This window comes from Tachyglossus aculeatus, chromosome 23 (genome assembly GCF_015852505.1).
Source record: "Tachyglossus aculeatus isolate mTacAcu1 chromosome 23, mTacAcu1.pri, whole genome shotgun sequence".
Lineage (NCBI taxonomy): Eukaryota > Metazoa > Chordata > Mammalia > Monotremata > Tachyglossidae > Tachyglossus > Tachyglossus aculeatus.
Window position 1 is genome coordinate 28751020 of NC_052088.1, and position 21950 is coordinate 28772969.

At 45.2% G+C, this 21950-nt stretch overlaps 1 protein-coding gene and 1 non-coding gene across 9 annotated transcripts in view; both read left to right on the forward strand.

The window, feature by feature from the left end:
• CAST (calpastatin) overlaps positions 1-21950 on the forward strand; it is a 142117-nt gene that overhangs the window by 36653 nt on the left and 83514 nt on the right. For 5 of the 8 annotated variants that reach the window (XM_038765955.1, XM_038765956.1, XM_038765959.1 and 2 more), the window contains exons 3-4: positions 3319-3453; positions 6568-6642. In XM_038765955.1, coding sequence (XP_038621883.1) covers positions 3319-3453; positions 6568-6642 — 210 coding nt within the window. Of the gene's footprint in view, positions 1-3318; positions 3454-6567; positions 6643-20880; positions 21015-21950 lie in introns of those variants that run through there. The other 3 variants (XM_038765960.1, XM_038765961.1, XM_038765963.1) reach the window with 3 other exon arrangements.
• LOC119944924 lies at positions 10459-10596 on the forward strand. The gene has a single exon (XR_005456065.1). It is a non-coding gene; the product is annotated as a small nucleolar RNA SNORA7 (small nucleolar RNA).

Below are 21950 nucleotides of genomic sequence, written 5' to 3' on the forward strand. Positions count from 1 at the left end.
CAACTTGTACATCCCAAGTGCTTAGTACAGTGCTCTGCACACAGTAAGCGCTCAATAAATATGAATGTATGAATGAATCAGAGCACCCAGCTGTCCAGGTTCAGCATATTTCAGTATTGATGACAAAGATTACAAAAAGCAGCACTTCAGTTGAATGTGTAAATTGCCCTTATAGGATAAAATCCAAGTACTCAGTTATTTTTTTTTTGTATTTGGTAAAGGAAATTCTGGTTTCCATTTTGGAAGACTAGTATTCTCTATGAATTTATTTTGCAGGGTATGATATTTTCAGGTGAATAAGTATTTTTTTTCTTGCCACTACACAAGGCTCTTATGCTTTATTCTGGAGAAACTCTGTCAAGCCATTAGTATAGTGCTCTGCACACAGTAAGCACTCAATAAATACAGTTGATTGAAAAATAGTGTGAAGGGCTTTTAGATGATAAAAGGGAGTTAAGCCCCACTCAGACACCTCCAGTGTGAGGAAGGAGGAGTGCACCAAGAGTTTAAGCCCGGTGAGGGCAGGGATTGTCCCTATTTATTGCTGAATTGTACTTTCCAAGCACTTTGTACAGTGCTCTGCACACAGTAAATGCTCAGTAAATACAATTGAGTGAATTCCCGTCTCCGGACAGTTGAAGGGATTCTTGCAAGCTGAAAATCAGCCTGCCAAGCAATCAGTCAACCTGATCAGCTTGTATTTACCTCAGAGCTTAGTACAGGGTATGGCACATAGTAAGCACCTATGAGAAGCAGCATGGCTCAGTGGAAAGAGCCCAGGCTTTGGAGTCAGAGGTCATGGGTTCAAATCCAGGCTCCGCCAATTGTCAGTTGTGTGACTTTGGGCAAGTCACTTAACTTCTCTGGGCCTCAGTTACCTCATCTGTAAAATGGGGATTAAGACTGTGAGTCCCACATGGAACATCCTGATCACCTTGTAACCTCCCCAGTGCTTAGAACAATGCTTTGCACATAGTAAGCACTTAATAAATGCCATCATTATTATTAAGCACCTAACATTCTATTAAAAATCATATTTTTTGAGTGCTTACTAGGTGCAGAGCGCTGTACTGAGTACTTGAGACAATACAATGCAGTGGAATTATTGGACATGTTCCCTGCTCTCGCTTGGCCTCCTATGGATTCTGGAGGCTCAGCAAGCATTGCCCTAGTAGGGTAGGATGGAGAGGTTGCCTGGGAGATGGAGGGGTTACCACAGTACTGTTGCCTGGGAGACAGAGAGGTTGCCTTAGTACTGTTGTAGAATTTGTATAGCACTCTTACTTTTTTAAAATGCTTTCACCTTAATTCATTTTGCTTTCATATTGTCTCTGGGAAGGTAGGAGAGTGAGGTATTACTGTAATTACTCACATTAAAAATAAAAAAAATGATGGTATTAAGCGCTTACTATGTGCAAAGCACTGTTCTAAGCACTGGGGGGATACAAGGTGATCAGGTTGTCCCACCTGGGGCTCACAATCTTAATCCCCATTTTACAGATGAGGTAAGTAAGGCACAGAGAAGTTAAGTGATTTGCCCAAAGTCACATAGCCGATAAGTGGCGGAGCCGGGATTAGAACCCATGATCTCTGACTCCCAAGCCCATGCTCTTTCCACTGAGCCACACTGCTTGCTTCTCTATTATTGCCTTCAATTAATTCCAACCTCCACCCCAAATATTTGAGGAAGAATCATTTTTTTTGTTTTTTTTAATACTGCATATTGATAAATGTAAGCAGTGATAACATCATCATCAATCGTATTTATTGAGCGCTTACTATGTGCAGAGCACTGTACTAAGCTCTTGGGAAGTACAAATTGGTAACATATAGAGACAGTCCCTACCCAACAGTGGGCTTACAGTCTCAAAGATAATAATGGCATTTGTTAAGCGCTTACTATGTGATGAGCACTGTTCTAAGCGCTGGGATAGATACAAGGTGATCAGGTTGTCCCACGTGGGGCTCACAGTCTTCATCCTCATTTTACAGATGGGGTAACTGAGGCCCAGAGAAGTGAAGTGACTTGCCCAAAGTCACACAGCAGACAAGTGGTGGAGCCGGGATTTGAACCCACAACCTCTGACTCCAAAGTCTGTGTTCTTTCCACTGAGCCATGCTGCTTCTCAACAGCAAGCTCCAGGGTGGGAAGAAAGGGAGAGTCAGATAGTAACATAAGAAGTCAGGCTTCTAATGGGGAAACTAGCTTATTCTTCATAATGGCAAACTCCAGAACAGGTAGAGAAGGGGAACAGGGGGATGTTTCTGTAATTTACTGAGTGTTTATTGTATACAGCATTTGGGAGAGTGCAATAGAAGAGAGACAGTATTGAGTGTTCCTTACTTTTCACTTCCTTCTCCCCTCTTTTCCTTTTCCCTTATTTTCTCCCATTTTTTTCCTGTTCTCCCCATGTAATAGACCCTCCCCGGATGTGGGGGTTGCAAAAATCATACAGAAGATGAGGGGCAATTATGCAAGGAAATATGGTATTAACCACATTTTACAGATGAGGAAGGAAATTGAGTCCCAGAGAGGTTCAGACTCCTTTCTGAGGTCAAACAGTGCGCCAGGGGCCAAGCTGACCCTGGAGTCTCAGTCCTCTGACTCCCAGGGCCGCTAATTCATGCTGTGGCTGGCAAGACCAGAGATTTGTGGACCACAGAAGGCTTGGGGCTTTCTGACACATCCCATTGGATGCAATTCAAGGTGTGCGACAAGCAGAGTTTTCCAATCTTATTTCAAGCCGATCGCCCTCTGTTGCTACCTCGAGGACAGAGTAAACATAAGGAGGTAGTGAACTCTGTTACATGTGTAAGGTGGGCTAGGATAACCAGATGCCTTGCACACAGTAAGCGCTCAATAAACACGATTGAATGAATCAATGTCTGTCACAGAGCTGTCATTGGTGGGGGTCAGGGAGAACTGGCAGGGGATAATATAGGGGGGTCCCCATGAGTTAGATTAGAGAAAAGTCCACAGGGGAGAAGTGGGGAAAGATTTATAAGGATTGAAAATATTGTGGCCTGTTTCCCTTCCCCAGCACTGGGAGCTAAAGGAAAGTTGAGGAAATCCCTGATGAAGAAGTCTACATTTAGGGTTGAGGTTTGTTCTGCTGTTCTTATGTTTGGCTTTCCCTGTAGCATCCCACATGCCCCCGCTAAGTGTTCAATAAAGTGAGGATGGAATAGCACCTCTGCCATTCTGCTGCATGGTGAACTCTGCCTTCTCCCTCCACTTCTGTGTTTGTGGGAATGAATGAGGGGGATTCTTGTCGAAGCGAAAATTCGGCTTAACTTTGAGCTAAATCACTTTCTCAGATGTCGAGTGGTTGGCAGACGTGGGGGCGGGGCTCTGTCACTGGGTCTGTCCTGTGGCCCCTGTCACCGCTGCCGCTGCTGCTGCTGCTGCTGCTGTTGTTGTCGTGGCCCTCCGGGACAGCTGCGTCCACCTGGGTGAGTGCCAGGTTGGGATCACGGTAGGTGAGAGTCTCTCCGCTGGCTTCTCCTCCCTCTCCTTCCCTTTCCTACTCACTTCCTGGCGACGACAGCAGCAGCGTCCCCCCAGAAATCAGGCCCAAGGCCCAGGAGGCATCGCACCCATTTCTTTTCTTTTTTATGATATTTGTTAAGTGCTTACTATGTGCTAGGCACTGTACTAAGTACTGGAGTTAATACAGGGTAGGCACGTTGGATACAGTCCCTGTCCCACATGGGGCTCACAGACTAAGTGTGTGTGTCAGAAGGGAATAACAGAGAGAAGCAGCGTGGCTCAGTAGAAAGAGCACGGGCTTGGGAGTCAGAGGTCATGGGTTCAAATCCCGGCTCCACCGCTTGTCAGCTGTGGGACTTTGGGCTAGTCACTTAGCTTCTCTGTGCCTCAGTTACCTCATCTGTAAAATGGGGATTAAGATTATGAGTCCCCCGTGGGACAACCTAATCACCTTGTAACCTCCCCAGCGCTTAAAACAGTGCTTTGCACATAGTAAGCGCTTAATACCAAAATTATTATTATTATTAACAGGTATCAAATTCCCATTTTGCAGTTGAGGAAACTGAGGCACAGAGACGTGACTAGCCCAAGGTCCCACAGCAGACAAGTAGGGGAGTCAGGATTAGAATCCAGGTCCTTTTGACTCCCAGGCCCCTGGTTTTTCCCACCAGGCCACGCTTCTTCTCAATATCTGTTGCCATCTTGTGGACATCTACCTAGATTGGGAGGAAGCTAGAGTGCTTCCTCATTGATCCCGGCCCTTCCAGTTGCTCCTGAGTCTTTCCTTCCCCAAACCCAGGGTCTGCCGGAACGCCTCTGCTGCTGCTGAGTCTGGGCCATGGGACCCGGCTACGGGAGCTGGCCGGTGGACAGTATTGTGGCTAATAATAATGATAATTGTGGTATTTGTTAAGCGCTTACATGTGCCAGGTAGTGTACTACATGCTGGGGTATATACAAGTTAATCAGGTTGGATTAATTGATTGATGGATACCTGTGGATATTTACTTCTGCACTAACGTGTTCATCCACGAGAGAATCAGTCAATCAATTCCATGTGTTAGACAATCTGAATAGGGCTTTTTTTTTTTTTTAGTGGTACTTGTGGACTGCTTACTATGTGTCAGGCACTGTGCTAAATTGCGGGGTAGATACAGCCTAGTCAGATTGGAAACAGTCCCTGTCCCACATGGAGCTCACCATCTTAATCCCCATTTTCCAGATGAGGGAACTGAGGCGCAGAGAAGTGAAGGGACTTGCCCAAGGTCACACAGCAGACAAGTGGTGAAGCTGGGATTAGGACCCAGGTTCTTGTGACTCCCAAGCCCGTGCTGTATCTGCCAGCTCTCTATTGGGCAGTCCTTTTTAAAACCTCATGAATGGCCACCCTGCATATTCTCTCCCTCATGATTAGTCCGCTCCTCTTGACCTAAACTGTTTATTGTTATTATTACTATTGCATTTTAGTGCTTACTATGTTCTAAGCACTGGGGTAAATCCAATTCAGTCAGCTCAGACACAGTCCATGTCTCACACAGGGCTCACAGTTTAAGAGCATAACAGGTAATTAATCTCCATTTTACAGATGAAGAAACTGAGGTACAAAGGAAGTCCAATGACTTGCCAAGGATCACTCAGGAAGCAAGTGGTTAAGCCGGGTCTCCTGACGCGCAGTCCTATGCTCCTTCTATCAGGCCACAATCTCAGCTCCACCACTTATCTGCTGTGTGACCTTGGGCAAGTCACTTTACTTCTCTGAGCCTCAGTTACCTCATCTGTAACATGGGGATTGAGACTATGAGCCCCATGTGGGACAGGGATTGCGTCCAACCTGATTTGCTCGTATCCGTCCCAGCATTTATTCATTCATTCAATCGTATTTATTGAGCACTTACTGTGTGCAGAGCACTGTACTAAGCGCTTGGGAAGTACAAGTTGGCAACATATAGAGACAGTTCCTACCCAACAGTGGGCTCACAGTCTAGAAGAAGTGCCTGGCACGTAGTAAGCACTTAATGAAATACCATAATTATTTATTACTGCTTCAAGCCATGCTATTCACCCATTTCATTTCCTCTGCTGTACTTAATGCTAACATGTTTGGTGGCTAATGATTTTCCAAATTGTTTAACAGTAATTTACCGTTTTTTTCGATGGGTAGCGGAAAATGTTAGCCAGCCACAGGCAAGAGTTTGACGTGTCTGTTTTAGGGCTTCTCTGATCCAATTAGACAAAGCCCCTTCTTGCAGGGCCCTGGTCTTTTGTGGTTATTAATATAAACCTGTGTCTTGGGAAAAGTTTTACTCTAATTTGTACATTAATAGTAATAATAATGGCATTTGTTAAGCGCTTACTATATGCCAAGCATTGTTTTTAGCACTGAGGGTGGATACAAGGTGATCAGGTTGTCCCACATGGGGTTCACAGTCATAATCCCCAATTTACAGATGAGATAACTGAGGCTCAGAGAAGTTAAGTGACTTGCCCAAGGTCACACAGCAGACATGTAGCGGAGTGGGATTAGAACCCATGACCTCTGACTCCCAGGCCCATGCTCTTTCCACTGAGCCACGCTGCTTCTCTAAATAAATTTGTGGTAATATACTGTGGCTCTCAGGTGATGGTTTTAAAACCATTTCTGGTTGTGAAGTAGACTGGAATTGCAGATAAAATACCCCCGTTTTTGCTGTTGTCTAAGGCAATCAATGGTACTTTTTGAGTGCTTAGTGAGTGCCAAAGCACTGTATTGGACGCTTGGGAGAGTTCAATACTGTAGAGTTGGTAGACCCATTCCCTAGCTACAAGGAGCTTGCAATCTAGAGGACTAAGTGGTCAAGCAGAGCACAGAACTGGAAGTGCAGTACCCACATCCATTTCTGGTTTGATGACCACTTACCATCAATGACTTGGTTAATCTTCAGGCAACATACTAAAAATGACAAGGTGTTGGAGTTAATATTTAGAGGCAAGAAAACTCGGGCTTTGTTTCCACTTTGCTTTTAGGGAAGCAGATTTCTCCGGGGAGCCTTCAGAGATCCATAGTCCAACACTAAGGTTGCCCTCTTGTGTTTTTCCAGAAAAAAGCTGGAAGCCTCAATGCCAGCCAAGCGTCCCAGGCCCTGTCGAGTGGAGCAGCCAGAGCTGCCGGTCAGGTAAGTCACCTTCGCTCTGGGGCGGCGGATCTCCAAGAGCAAAGGCGGGAGGATCCCAAGTTGGCCATTTCTGCTTTCGGTTTTTTGAGTTCAAAATTTCCATAACTTGGTAGCCTCTTAGGTCACTCTAAATAGAGTGCTGGATCAAGTCTGCAACCCACTGATTCCTTGGCAGCAATTCAATCCCAGGGTGGGGGATTATTCGGCCCTGACCCAATAAGAAGAAGAATAGCAATGACAATGATTGTGGCACTTAAGTGCCTACTATGTATCAAGCACAGTGCCTCCCCCTTCTAGACTGTGAGCCCACTGTTGGGTAGGGACTGTCTCTATATGTTGCCAACTTGTACTTCCCAAGCGCTTAGTGCTCTGCACACAGTAAGCGCTCAATAAATACGATTGAATGAATGAATGAAGCACTGTACTAAGTGCTGGGGCTGATATGAGCTAATCAGGTCCCACATGAAGCTCCAAGTAAAAGGGAGAACAGGTATTGCATCCCCACTGCAGAGGGGGAACTGAGGCCCAGAGAAATGAAGTGACTTGCCCAAGGTCACACAGCAGGCAAGTGGTGGAGCAGGGATTAGATCTCAGGGCCTCTGACTTTCAGGCCTGGGCTCTTTCCTTAAGCCTTGCCGCTTCCCGATAAAAAGTATGAAGTACTCTTTCCAAGAACTAAGTTGCCCATTGGCAGTGCCCCCGAGAAGGCTGGTTAGGGGCCGCTGCAGGAGCCAGGCAGGAGCAGCATGGCTCAGTGGAAAGAGCCCGGGCTTGGGAGTCAGAGGTCGTGGGTTCAAATTCCGGCTCTGCCACTTGTCAGCTGTGGGACTTTGGGCAAGTCACTTAATTTCTCTGGGCCTCAGTTCCCTCATCTGTAAAATGGGGATTAAGATTGTGAGCCCCACATGGGACAACCTGATCACCTTGTATCCTCCCCAGCGCTTAGAACAGTGCTTTGCACATAGTAAGTGCTTAACAAATACCAAAATTATTATTATTAAGAAGGAGGCCATGTTTCAGGCAGGGAATCCTGATATCCCGTCCTTTGTTTCTTTTCGTGGTATTTGTTAAGCACTTACTATATGTCAGGCACTGATTTAAGTCCTAGGAGAGATACAGGCTCATCAGTTTGGACACAGTCCCTGTCCCACATGGGGCACACAGTCTTAATCTCCATTTTAGAGGTGAGGTCACTGAGGCTCAGAGAAGTGAAATTACTTGCCCAAGGTCACACAGCTGACAATTGGCGGAGACAGGATTTGAACCCATGACCTCTGACTCTGAAGCCCATGCTCTTTCCATTGAGCCACGCTGCTTCCCTAGCCCGTGCTCTTTCCATTAAGCCATGCTGTTCTCTAAATCACTTCACTTCCTCTGTACCTCAGTTCCCTCATCTGAAAAATGGGGATTAAGAGTGTGAGCCCCATGTGGGACAGGGACCATATCCAATCTGATTATCTCGTATCCACCCCAGTGCTCAGAACAGTGCATGGCACATAGTAAGCACTTAACAAGTACCATAATTATTGATTATTAGGTCCATTTGATTCTGAGGCCCATGGTCTATCCACTAGGCCAAGCTGCTGTCCTCTTAGGGAAGTGGGAGCAGATTGGTAGAGAAGCTGCCGAGCGAAGAATGGGAACGTTGGACTGACCTTGTGATGTACAGTCCCGTTCCATGCTGTTGGAGATCAAGCCGGGCTTTGTGTCTGCGCCTGCCAGCAGCTTGGCCTAGTGGAAAGAGCACGGGCTTGGGGGTCAGAGGTTGAGGGTTCTAATCCCATCTCTGCCGCTTGTCAACTGTGTGACTTTGGACAAAGGCACTTAACTTCTCTTTGCCTCAGTTCCCTCATCTGTAAAATGGGGATTAAGACTGTGAGCTCCACGAGGGACAACCTGATTACCTTGTACCTACCCCCGCACTTAGAACAGTGCTTGACACATAGTAAGTGCTTAACAAATAATATATTATTAGTATTATTATAATGAATGCCTTGTCTGGGGCAGAGCACTTGAATTTTTCCCAGAGTACTTTCACATCAGTTGGCTTATTCAGTCAATCGTATTTATTTAGCACTTACTGTGTACAGAGCACTGTACTAAGCGCTTGGGAAGTACAAGTTGGCAACATATAGAGGCGATCCCTACCCAACAGCGGGCTCACAGTCTAGAAGGGGGAGACAGACAACAAAACAAAACATATTAACAAAATAAAATAAATAGAATAAATATGTACAAATAAAATAAATAAATAGAGTAATAAATAGGTACAAACATATATGCATATATACAGGTGCTTTGGGGAGGGGAAGGAGGTAAGGCGGGGGAGTGGGGAGGAGGGGGCTTAGTCTTATAGCATCCCTGTGAGGGGGGCAAAGACAGGTATTATCATCCCCATTTTACAGATGAGGAAACTGAGGTCCCAGGAGGTTGTGACTTGCTCCAGATACCTCAGCAGGCCGAGGCAGCACGGGGACTCCCAACTCACGGTCATGACCTCTTTTTGCTAGACCAGGCTGCCTCCTTCTGAGGCCAGGAGGCAAAGCCAGTGACTGAAGACCTTAGAGGTGGGGGTGAAGGGGCAGAGGTTGGGGCAGGAGCATTCACGAGCACCCTCCCCACCCATCCACCCACAAAGAAGGCAGGGTTGGGCAGCCTGCCAGATGGCAGTTGGAAATGGGCAAACTGCCTTAGAGCAGGGAATTGTGCGGATTGTGACACCAAAAGGGACCAACAAAAATGCTTTGAATGACCATTGCATCAGTGCGGAGAGGGGACGTCTGCCTGTGCCGGATTGGGAAGGGAATGCCAGTCACTTGTTGGCAAGGTCAACCATTCTTCCAAGTGCTGGTACAGTGCCGTCTTCAGACTGGAGAGGGAGAGGCAGTGTGGCCTAGTGAAAAGAACAAAGGACCAGGTGTCAGGAAACCTCGGTTCTAATGCTGGTTTCACCACTTAATAGTAATTGTGGCATTTGTGAAGCACTTTCTGTGTGCCAAGCAGCATTGCTTAGTGGAAGGAGAACGGGCTTTGGAGTCAGAGGTCATGGGTTCAAATTCCGGCTCTGCCAACTGTCGGCTGTGTGACTTTGGACAAGTCACTTCACTTCTCTGGGCCTCAGTTACCTCATCTGTAAAATGGGGACTGAGACTGTGAGCCCCCCCTGGGACAACCTGATCACCTTGTAACCTCCCCAGTGCTTAGAACAGTGCTTTGTACATAGTAAGTGCTTAATAAATGCCATTATCATCATCAAGCACTGTTCTAAACAGTGGGGTAGATACAAGCAAACTGGGTTGGACCCAGTGCTTGTCCCATAAGGGGCTCATTACTGGATGACTTGGAGCAAGTCACTTAACTTTTCTTGGTTTCTGTTCCTTCATCTGTGAAATGGAGATTAAAGACCTGTTCTCTCTCCCTATGAGATTTTCAGTGGGACAGGGAACTGTGTCTGTTCTGATTATTCCGTATCTACTCCAACATTTAGCATGATATGTGGCATGTGGAAAGTGCTTAACAAATACCACTATTATTCTTATTATTATCATCAATATACTCATCTAAATGAGCCAGCTCCAAATTTTAGAAGTGTGCATCTGGGCTGAATGTTTTAGGGAGATTGGGGTAGCAAATTGCCCTGCCCTCCCAGATATAATGAACCGTACTTGATTAATAGTATTTATTGAGTTCCTGCTTTATGCTGAGCTCTGTAGTAAGTACCCTAGAGGTGAAAGACACAATCCCTAACCTCGAGGAGCTTACAGCCTATTGGGGGTGGGGGGTACAAATTATTTTCAGTTAGCAAGAGAGGAGGACCACCTCTCAGGGTTGCACCTGGAGAGTTTTCAGTACTCTACCAGCCTCGGCTACAGGAGAGAGAGTCAAGCAGGGGCCTACCCATTCCATTTTTAACTTGGGTAGTGTCTAGTGAGTGGAAGGCAATCTGCTACAAGTCAAAACTCACCCATGCTGGGGAGCAGAAGCGTGGGAGAGAGTCTAGGGTTGAAGGCTTAAGTTTACTGTGTGGACAGCGGCAATGGTAAAGCATTTCCGGATTTTTCCCGAGAAAACTCTATGGATCCACTACCAGAACGATTGCAGATGGAGAGCCGGGTGTTTTGGGAGAGATGTATCCGTGGTGCCGCTATGGGTCGGAAGTGACTCAAAGGCATAAGACAAGACATAAAGGGAGGAAGAAGGGTAAAAACTCAACTGGACTGGGGAGATTAAGGACTAAATGTTTGGAGAATGAATACACGAATAGTGTATAGAGCTCCTTCAGTAGCACAGTTGCTAGGGATGAAGGTAATAATAATAATAGTTATGGTATTTAAGTGCTTACTATGTGCCATTCACTCCTTCATTCAATCGTTTTTATTGAGCACTTACTGTGTGCAGAGCACTGTACTAAGCGCTTGGGAAGTAGAAGTTGGCAGCATATAGACATGGTCCCTACCTTACAACGGGCTCACAGTCTAGAAGGGGGAGACAGAAATCACAACAAAATATAACAAAATAAAATAAATAGAATAGTAAATATGTACAAGATCAACTTGTATCTACCCCAGTGCTTAGAACAGTGCTTGGCACATAGTAAGTGTTTAACAAATGCTAATTCTCCCATTACTGGGCCAACTTCATTTCACTTAAGCTGTAAGCCTTAGGTGGGTCAGTGACTATGTCCAACCTGATCATCTTCTATCTACCCCAGCGATTAAGAGTGTGAGCCCAATTTGGGACAGGGACTGTGTCCAATGTGATGAACTTGTAGCTACCTCAGTGCCCAGAACTGTGCTTGGCACATAGTAAGCATTTAAAAAGCATTTGTAAGCCCCATGTGGGACAACCCGATCACCTTGTGTACCCCCAGCGCTACGAACAGTGCCTCGCACATAGCAAGCGCTTAACAAATGCCATCATTATTATTATTATTAAAAAGTACCATAATAATACAGGCACTGTACTAAGCCCTGGGGTGGATACAAGTAAATTGGGTTGGACACAGTTCATGTTTCCTGTGAGGCTCACAGTCTCACTCCCCATTATACAGATGAGGTAACTGAGGCCCAGTGAAGTGAAGTGACTTGCCCAAGGTCACACAGCAGACAACTGGTGGAGGTGGGATTAGAACACATGACCTTCTGACTCTCAAGCTGGTGCTCTGTCCACTACACATGCTGTAGGTACATAAGTGCTGAGGTGGCTAGTTACCTGATCGTGACCTGGGATAGCTGTAATTTTACTTATTTGTATTGATGTCTGTCTTCCCCATTCTAGACTGTAAGCTTGTTGTGGGTAGGGAATGCCACAGTTTGTTGTATTGTACTTTCCCAAATGCTTAGTATAGTGCTCTGCACATGGTAAGCACTCAGTAAATACCAATGAATGAATAAATGGGAGCATTTGGTCAGGGAATGCTTCCTGGAAGAGGTGGCATTTCAGAAGGACTTTGAAGCTGGGGAGAACAGCACCATGGTGGGTGTCCAGTGAGGGGAATGAATTCCAGGGAGGACATAGGGCAGGAGCCCAAATTAAGAATAATTAAGATGGCTTCTCATTAGCCATCTCAACCCCAAGTCATCAACAGAAAGAGACGAGCGACGCCTCAGTTGCAGGAGAACTGAGAGTGAGGTGGAATGAGGAGTTGAGGCCAGGCAAGCACATGGGGCATACGTCAGAGAGTAGAGGGAGAAGAGAATGGATATACAAGGAGGAGAGGACTGCTGGTGAGTCATGAAGCCGATGCTCACTAGTTTCTGCTTGGTGTAGAAGGGGCAAGTGGGAAGAGGTGACTTTGTAATAACTCTGTGTACTAATAATAGAGAAGCAGCATGGCTCAATGGAAAGAGCCTGGGCTTTAGAGTCAGAGATCATGGGTTCAAATCCTGGCTCTGCCAATTCTGAGCTGTGTGACTTTGGGCAAGTTATTTCACTTCTCTGGGCCTCAGTGACCTCATCTGTAAAATGGGGATTAAGACCGTGAGCCCCCCGTGGGATAACCTGATTACCTTGCATCTACTCCAGCGTTTAGAACAGTGCTTTGCACATAGTAAGTGCTTAATAAATGCCATCATTATTATTATTAATAATGTCTGTATAGTAATAATTCAATAATACTATGTACAATAACAATAGTTGTAGTTAAGCACTTGCTATGCGTCAAGCATTGGGGTAGATCATCAGGTCATACACAGTCCCAATACCATGTGGGCTCACATTCTAAGTAGAAGGGAGAGCAGGTGTTTAATTACCATTTTATAGATAAGGAAACTGAGGCACAGAGAAATCAAGTGACTTGCCCTAGGTCACACAGCAGGCAAATGGAGGGGCCAGGATTAGAATTTAGGTCCAAGCTGTGTCCAACCTGTTTAGGCTGTATCTACCTCGGTGCTTAGTACAGTGCCTGGTATATAATAATAATAATAATAATAGTATTTAAGTGCTTCCTAGGTGCAAAGCACTGTTCTAAGAACTGGGGGGGGGAAACAAGGTAATCAGGTTGTCCCACGTGGGGCTCACAGTCTTCACCCCCATTTTGCAGATGAGGTAACTGAGGCACAGAGAAGTTAAGTGACTTGCCCAAAGTCACGGAGCTGGGATTAGAATCCATGCCCTCTGACTCCCAAGCCCATGTTCTTTCCACTGAGCCATGCTGCCTCTCTTGCCATGTAAGCACTTAACAAATGCCAAAAAAAGAGGGAAAATGGAAAAGCCTTCCTTGCTTAGATTTTAGTGCACCAGATAGCCATCTTCGGTTGGACAATTGGTCTTCTGACAAGTTGCTAACTGGACTTTCCAGCTGTCCTCCCCATGTCCATTCAGTACATGAGCAAGCAGGAATGACCCACTGAGAGGGCATTGTGGGTGGCTGTGGAGAGGGCCTCGGACTGCGTGGATTACCGAGGTCCAGGACGTGGCCACATGAGGCAAGATGATGTATTGTGAAGCATTTGGAACTCGTATGAGAAAAGCTCCACATTCCAAAGCAGTAATGAACTCTGGGAGAAGAAAAGTGAACCCCATTCCCCTGAGTGACTGATTCTGGAATTAATAATAATAATAATAATAATAATAATAATAATAATAATAATAATAATAATGGCAATTGTTAAGCGCTTACTATGTGTAGAGCACTGTTCTAAGCTATTGGAGGGGGGGGGGGGCGGGTACAAGGTGATCAGGTTGTCCCACGTGGGGCTCGCAGTCTTAATCCCCATTTTACAGATGTGGTCACTGAGGCTCAGAGAAGTGAAGTGACTTGCCCAAGGTCACACAGCAGACATGTGGTGGAGCTGGGTTTCAAACCCATGACCTCTGACTCCAAAGCCCGGGCTCTTTCAATCAGTCAATCAATCAGTCGTATTTATTGAGCACTTACTGTGTGTAGAGCACTGTACTAAGCGCTTGGGAAGTACACGTTGGCGACATATAGACACAGTCCCTACCCAACAGTGGGCTCACAGTCTAGAACGGGGAGACAGAGAACAAAACCAAACATATTAACAGAATAAAATAAATAGAATAGATATGTACAAGTAAAATAAATAAATAGAGTAAAAAATATGTACAAACATATATATACAGGTGCTGTGGGGAAGGGAAGGAGGTAAGACGGGGGGATGACGAGGGGGAGAGGAAGGAGGGGAGCCACTGAGCCACGCTGCTTCTCTACTTACAAATATTACATATTTGTAGAATTAAGTAAATTAATCAATCGTATTTATTGAGCGCTTGCTGCATACAGAGAGCATTGTATTAAGTGCTCAGGATAGTACAATATTACAGACACGATCCCTGCCCACAATTCCCTCCTGCTGTGGCATATTTTCTCTGCCATCCGACTCCCTGGCTCCTGCAAAGTGCAGTCAGGAAAAGCGGCTAGCTAGTGGAGCAGTGAAGAAGGGGAAAGAAATCTATGCCAAGGACACTGGGCAAGACCCCAAATTAAGAATATTCAGGCTTTTTATTGGCAGTCTCAAGCCCAAATCTTCAGCGAAAACAAAAAGCCATAGCAAGGGACTGACCCTTATAGAGCATCGCTTGGGCTGGCTGGCTACCACAGATTTTAGCAGGGAATTAGTTGGTGGCTGAAAAGATAGCGGTGCTTATTACAGTGTTGTGCACCCAGGAACCACTCGGTAGCATTGTCTGCTGTGTGAGCTTGGGCAAGTCACTTTACTTCTCTGCGTCTGTTACCTTATCTGTAAAATGGGGATTGAGACTGTGAGCCCCACGTAGGACGGGGACTGTGTCCAACCCAATATGCTTGTATCCACCCCAGTGCTTAGTGCAGTGCATAGTAAGCACTTAACAAATACCCCAATTGTTGTTATGATGATTATTATTATCATTAATTATTGTCTGTGGGCTGCACCTTCGATTTCTGAGCAGGCCCACAATAGCTGCAGTGTTCATTCATTCAATCGTATTCATTGAGGATTTATTGTGTGCAGAGCAGTGCATTGTTCACCCGATGAGAGCATGGCCTAGTGAAGACAGCACAGGCCTAGGAGTCAGAAGGACCTGGGTTCTAATCCTGCCTCCACCACGTCTCATCCCTGTGACCTTGGGCAAATCACTTCACTTACTGTGCTTCATTACCTCATCTGTGAAATGGGGATTAAGACTGTGAGCCCAGTGTGGAACAGGGACTGTGTCCAACCTGATTAGCTTGGATCTACCCCAGTGCTTAGTATAGTGTCTAGCACATAGTAAGCACTTAACAAATACCATTTAAAAGAAGGTACTAGTACTAAATGGATGCAAACTTAAGTGTAGTACACAGAACTAGGTGCTTGGCAAAAATATGGAATAATGAAATAGCACATTCCCTAACTAAAAGGTGTTTGCACTCTGAGGAGATAAATATAAAACTATTTATAAACAGCATGTAAAAATGACCTGCTATATTGTGTGTGCACCTTTTTTTCCTTTTTCCCTCCCCCCGCCCCCAGCTTTTGTTAAAAATGGTACTTGTTTAGTGCTTACTAGTAGAAAGAGCACAAGCCTGGGATTCAGAGGACCTGTTTTCTAAATCTGACTCTTCCCCTTACCTGCTGTGTGACCTTGGACAAGTCAGTTAACTTCTCTGTTCCTCAGTTACCTCATCTGTAAAATGGGAATTGAGACTGTCAGCCCCAGGTGGGACAGGGACTGTGCCCAACCTGATTGTCTTGTATCTACCCCAGGGTTTACCGCTTGGCACATAGTAAGTACTTAACAACTACCATTTATAAAACCCCAAAAAACAAAATATAAGTGCATAGGAGAATAGGGCTGAGAGATGGGAGATTAGTTACAGAAGAGGATATGATCTTTGTACAATAATTATCTGCCGAGAATGAAAATAGCAGAATGCGGTTCAGTGCAGAAGGGGTTTATAAAATCAGTAATAGAGAAGCTGTGTAGTCCAGTGGAAAGATCACAGGCCTGAGAGTCAAAGGAGGTAATATGTCTGGCTCTGCCACATGTCTGCTGGGTGACCTTGGGCAAGTTGCTTAGCTTATCTGTGCCTTAGTTACCTCATCCTAACTTCCTATTCAAACTGTGAGTCTCATGTGAAACAGGGACTGTGTCCAACCTGATGAACTTGTATCTACCCCAGTATTTAGAACAGTGCTTGACACATAGTAAGTGCTTAGCAAGTACCACAATAATAATTATCATTTATTGTGTTTATAGATTGATCAAATCAGATTTAAAGTTTGCAGTAATGACTTTGTAATTTTACCTTTAGTCATGCAGGTAGCAAGTCTATGTAGAGTTTGGGAACTATTTTTGTGGCGTGTTGATACAGAAAATACTTAGAATTTGGTAGAACACAATATTACAGGTGTTTCAGTTAGTGGTATAGCTAGTGATTAACAGGACAAGTTAATGACAGTATCCCTGTCCTAGTCCTTAGAGAACTCAGTAGGTAGTGGGTGGAACTATGCTTTGCCTGGATTCTTCTTTCAAATTAGCATGTCATAAATCTGGAGGCTGTAAAATTTGTGGTAACAGTGGAAGGCATTTTCTACGAAACTGTATAAATCTTGAGAAGCAGGAAAAATAAAATTTGTGATACATTCTATTCAGATTATTCACAAAATTTTCACCTGCCAAAGTCTGTGTATTTTTGAAAGTGCTAGAATAGGTAATTCATGACTTCTAGAAGTCATCAATCAATTGCATTTATTGAACGCTTACTGTGAGAAGATCACTGAAACAAGGGCTTGGGAGAATACAATACAGTAGAATTAGTGGCACATTCCCTGCCCATACGTAGCTTACGGTATATAGGGGGAGACAGACATCAATATAAATGAATAATTTATAATATATGACTTTAAGATGTGGGGTGAATATCAAATGTAGTGTACAGTCAAGTTGGTAGGAACAATCCCGACCCACAAGGAGCTTACAATCTAAAGTGGGGAGATGGACACTGAATAAATTAAATGTAGGGGAAATTAAAGGATATTGAGAAATTCTACAGGTACTGTGGGGATGGGGGTGGGTTGATTATTAAGGGGTACAAAGCTGAGCCTTAGGCAACACAGAAGGGAGGGTGAATTAGTTGAAAGAGCCCAGCTTGGGAGTCAGAAGATGGGGCTCTAAATCCCTCCTCTGCCATGTGTCTGCTGTTACCTTGGGCAAGCCACTTAAGTGCTCTGTGCCTCAGTTACCTCATCTGTAAAATGGGGATTAAGACTGTGAGCCCCATGTGGGACAGCCTGATTACCTTGTATCTACCCCAGCACTTAGAACAGTGCTTGGCACATAGTAAGCGCTTAACAAATACCAATATTATTATTATCATTATTATGATTTAGTCAGGGAAGGCCTCTTAGAGACATGATTTTAAGAGGGTATTGAAGATGAGGAGAGTGGTGACCCCTCAAATATGAAGCTAAAAGGAGGAGGAAGGTAAAATTTCAGCAGTGAGAAAGATGAGATCGAGGTACAGCGAATGGAGGAGTGAAGTGAGTTGTTGACAGGGATGAGCAGGGAGAATGAGTGGAAGCAGTGTGGCCTTGTGAAAACAGGACTGGGAAATCAGACTTGTGGGTTATAAAATCCCACCTCTGCTGTGTAACCTTAGGCGAACTGCTTAACTTCTCTGTGCCTCAGTTTCCTTCACCTCTCAAATGAGGATTCAATACCTCTTCTCTACAGGCTGTGAGCCCCAGTTGGGCCAGGGTCTGTGTCCAACCTGATTTTCCTGTATTTACCCCACTGCCTTACACAGTGTTTGGCATACGGCGAGCACTTTACAAAGCCCACTAGGTTTAATCAATTAGTCATGTTTATTGATTGCTTATTCATCATCATCAATCGTATTTATTGAGCACTTACTGTGTGCAGAGCACTGTACTAAGCGCTTGGGAAGTACAAGTTGGCAACATAATTGTTTGCAGAGAAGCAGCATGACCTAGTGGACAGAGCATGGGCCTGGGAGCCAGAAGGACCTGAGTTCTAATCCTGGCTCTGCCACTTGTCTGCTGTGTAACCTTGGTCAATTCACTTAACTTCTCAGTGCCTGTTATCCCTCTGTAAAATGGAGATTAAGACTGTGAGACCCATGTGGGACAGGGACTGTGTCCAACTGATTATCTTGTATCTACCTCAGCATTGAGCACAGTGCCTTGCACATAGTAAGTGCTTAACAAATCCCATCAAAATAATCATTGTACTAAGTGCTTGGGAGAATACAGAGTTTGTGGACACGTTCCCTGCCCACAATGAGCTTAAAAATCTAGGCTATTATTATTTGGAGAAAATTTGTTCTCCAGCGTGGCTCAGTGGAAAGAGCATGGGCTTTGGAGTCAGAGGTCATGGGTTCAAATCCCGGCTCTGCCACTTGTCAGCTAAATGACTTTGGGCAAGTCACTTAACTTCTCTGTGCCTCAGTTACCTCATATGTAAAATGGGGATTAAGACTGTGAGCCCCATGTGGGACAACCTGATCACCTTGTAACCTCCCCAGTGCTTAGAACAGTGCTTTGCACATAGTAAACGCTTAATAAATGCCATTATTATTATTATTATTTAATCAAGAACTGGTATTCTAGTGCTTACTACATAAAGTACACTGTACTAAGCACTTGGGAGAGTATGATGCAACAGAATTAGTGGACACATTCCCTGCCTACAATGATTACGTAGTCTTCGAGGTTTGTCATTCTTTTGGGAAGGGAGTAAAATTTGAGTTCACCATGGGCCTTGCTGGGGAAAACCAGATGGGGGGCCAGGGTATGTGTGGAGGGGAAGAGAGCTACTCCAGTCGAGCATTCTGCAGAATCACACAGCGGGCAGGAAGCAGAGCTGAGGTTGGAACCCAGATCCACTGAATCCCAGTCTGCTAATGCAGGTGACACAGACCACAGACTGGAATGGTTTCCACAGCTCACTGTGGGGAGGCAATGTGTCTGTTTATTTTTGTATTGTACTTTCCCAAGTGCTTAGTACAATGCTCTACACACAGAAAGCGCTCAATAAATATGATCAAATGAAATGCGATTGAATCTATTGTCTACTGGGTTATGGCCTTCCGTGCCCCAGTGGGAACCTGACTGTCGGGGAAAATAGAATGTGAGTAGCCCTACACAGGCCACTGACACTATCAATCAACTATAATCAACTCCTCCATAGATGGTCTTGAAGTTCCAGTATTGAGGCATGTCTGTTGGGAGAGGGTATCATCATCGCAAGTTCTGGCAAATAATTGTTTTTCACTCATTTTATTTCTTGGATTTCTATGTACATATCTGTAATGCAATTTATTCATTTATATTAACGTCTGTCTCCCCCTCTAGACTGTAAGCGAGTTGTGGGCAGGGGATGTATCTGTTTACTGTTGTATTGTAAAAAAAAAAATAAATGATGGCATTTGTTAAGCACTTACTATGTGCAAAGCACTGTTCTAAGCACTGGGAAGGATACAAGGTGATCAGGTTGTCCCACATGGGGCTCACAGTCTTAATCCCCATTTTACAGATGAAGTAACTGAGGCACAGAGAAGTTAAGTGACTTGCCCAAGGTCACACAGCAGACAAGTGGCAGAGCTGGGATTCGAACCCATGACCTCTGACTCCCAAGCCACTGAGTCACGCTGCTTCTCTACTCTCCCAAATGCTTAGTTCAGTGCTCTGCACACAGTAAGTGCTCAATAAATATGACTGAATGAATGAATGCTCTTGGAGGCCCAATTCCAGCCCCCACTGCATCTCCTTCCCCCACCCTCTACCCCCCGCTATTTTTAGAAGGTACAAGAAGACAGGGAAGGGAGTGGTGGCAGTTGACAATCAACGGCAACCACCTCTGAATTCTGCTATTTTCTGAGTGCATTTTTGGGTAGAGAAGAAAAACTAGGAGTCTGAGAGATTCTCTTCCTTGGACAGGAAAGAAAGAGACAATATTTCACACCTGGAAATTTGTATTTCTAGAGGTTTGGTTTTTCAGGGAATGTGTCTGTTAAAATATTGTATTGTACTCTCCCAAATGACATTGTATTGTATTGTACTCTCTGCACACAGTAAATGCTCAATAAATATGACTGATTGATTAGGGGTAGATTAAACAAATGATTTAATGGTTCTGAAATGTGGCTGAGCAGTACTGATTTTCCCAGCTGGAGTGAATAGGAATTGCTTAGACCTCTTTTCAGACTATCTTGGGAGTTTCTCATATTAGGAATGTCAGGTTTGTTTTTGTACTTCATAAAATGGATCATTTTAACAATCTCCATTAGTGTTTGTTACCTCATGGCTTTAATGATGATGGAATTTATTAAGTGCTTACTATGTGCAAAGCACTGTTCTAAGGCTTTCTGAGCTTTGGCCCAACATAAAGGGTGGGTGGTGGTGGAGTGTGTGTGTGTGTGTATGTTTGCTTGCAAATGCAAGGTATGTTTCATGTTCAGGTCAGAGTACGTTGGCATGTTGGTGAGTGAAAAGCACAAATTGCAAAATGGGTTTGGGCAAACCGGTTTCAAGATGAGAGATAGAAAGGCAAGATTGACAATCCATACGAAGAGAATGCCTTTGACCTTTCTTTGTCAGGCCCCGCTGTGCAGGGGAGAGGGTATGTGTGGTCATGCATGCCTGACAACGTGTTCACAATCTGCCGAGAGCGAGGTCCCGATGACGAATCAGTCCATCTCAGGCCTGCACACCCTCCCCAGAGAAGGGAGTCCATGGTCCGTGACGCTGCTAGCATCAGAGGTGGAGACAAGCAGGGAGCCAACCTATCAGATGGAAAATGGGCTAGGCCCTAACTTCATGAAAACCGAAACCCTTTTAGGCTGGGGAAGCGACCAGTAAGAATCTATATGCCGCACTCAGTTGACCGAATCTTACCGCTCCACTCCGCAGGCGGCCTGCCTGCCTACAGTGAGTACTGGTTTCTGATCCTTTTCGCTTCCCCGGGTGCGTCGCCCTGAGCTCACACAGCCTGGCTGCTTTCTCCGGCCTTCGCTATTTCCGAACGAAGAGTGCGGACCCAAGCAGCTGCCTTTCCTGGCCTGGGCCCCGTTGCTTCTGGCTCAGGCTGAAACGCCCCGCTGTCTTGTTCTGGCTGTGGGGGAGACTGTCAAAACTTCCCCAAACTTGAACACCGTTCACTCTCGCTGAACTCTGGTGCTGGGAGAAGAATTCCTCTGTGGCTGGGAAGGAGATAGTGATCAAGACAGGCACGGCCTGGTTTCCAGACAAGAGGCTTACGTGACCTAAGCAAAATATTTGAGACAGAAAAGTTTCAGCCACGTTGTTGCAGTTCTGTTTTTATGGTTAACTCCCTCTTCTTCTCCCCGTCCCTCCCCTCTTTCCTCTTTTCTCCCCATTCTCCCCTCCGCTTCTCTCCCTCCCGCAATCCACTTGACCCTCAGAGGAGACATACAAATTCGAAGTTTAGGGTGATTCTCTAGTGTCCTCTGCATGTTGCCGATGTAGGGTGTGGCATCTGCACAAATGGAGTCTTTTGTTGGAACTTGTTGTGGTGAAAGTCTCCCAAACCCGACCCAAGACTTCTGTGGAATGATAACACCAACCTTGAATTTCCTTAGAGCTCAAAGTACTTCCATGATGATGATCTCATTTAAATTCACATCGTTCCCCAGAGTTGGGCATTTCGACCCCTGCTTTGCAGGTGGAGAAACTGAGGCCCAGAGAAGTTGTATGATCCACTCTGAGATAACTGGAACCCTGGGGAAACTAGAGTAGAATTCTAGGCCTCCGGACTCCCAACCCCTGGGCTACACTGCATCTCTATAATTTTTTTTATTATATTAGTTTATGTCTACCCTGCTCTAGACTGAAAGTTCAGAAATG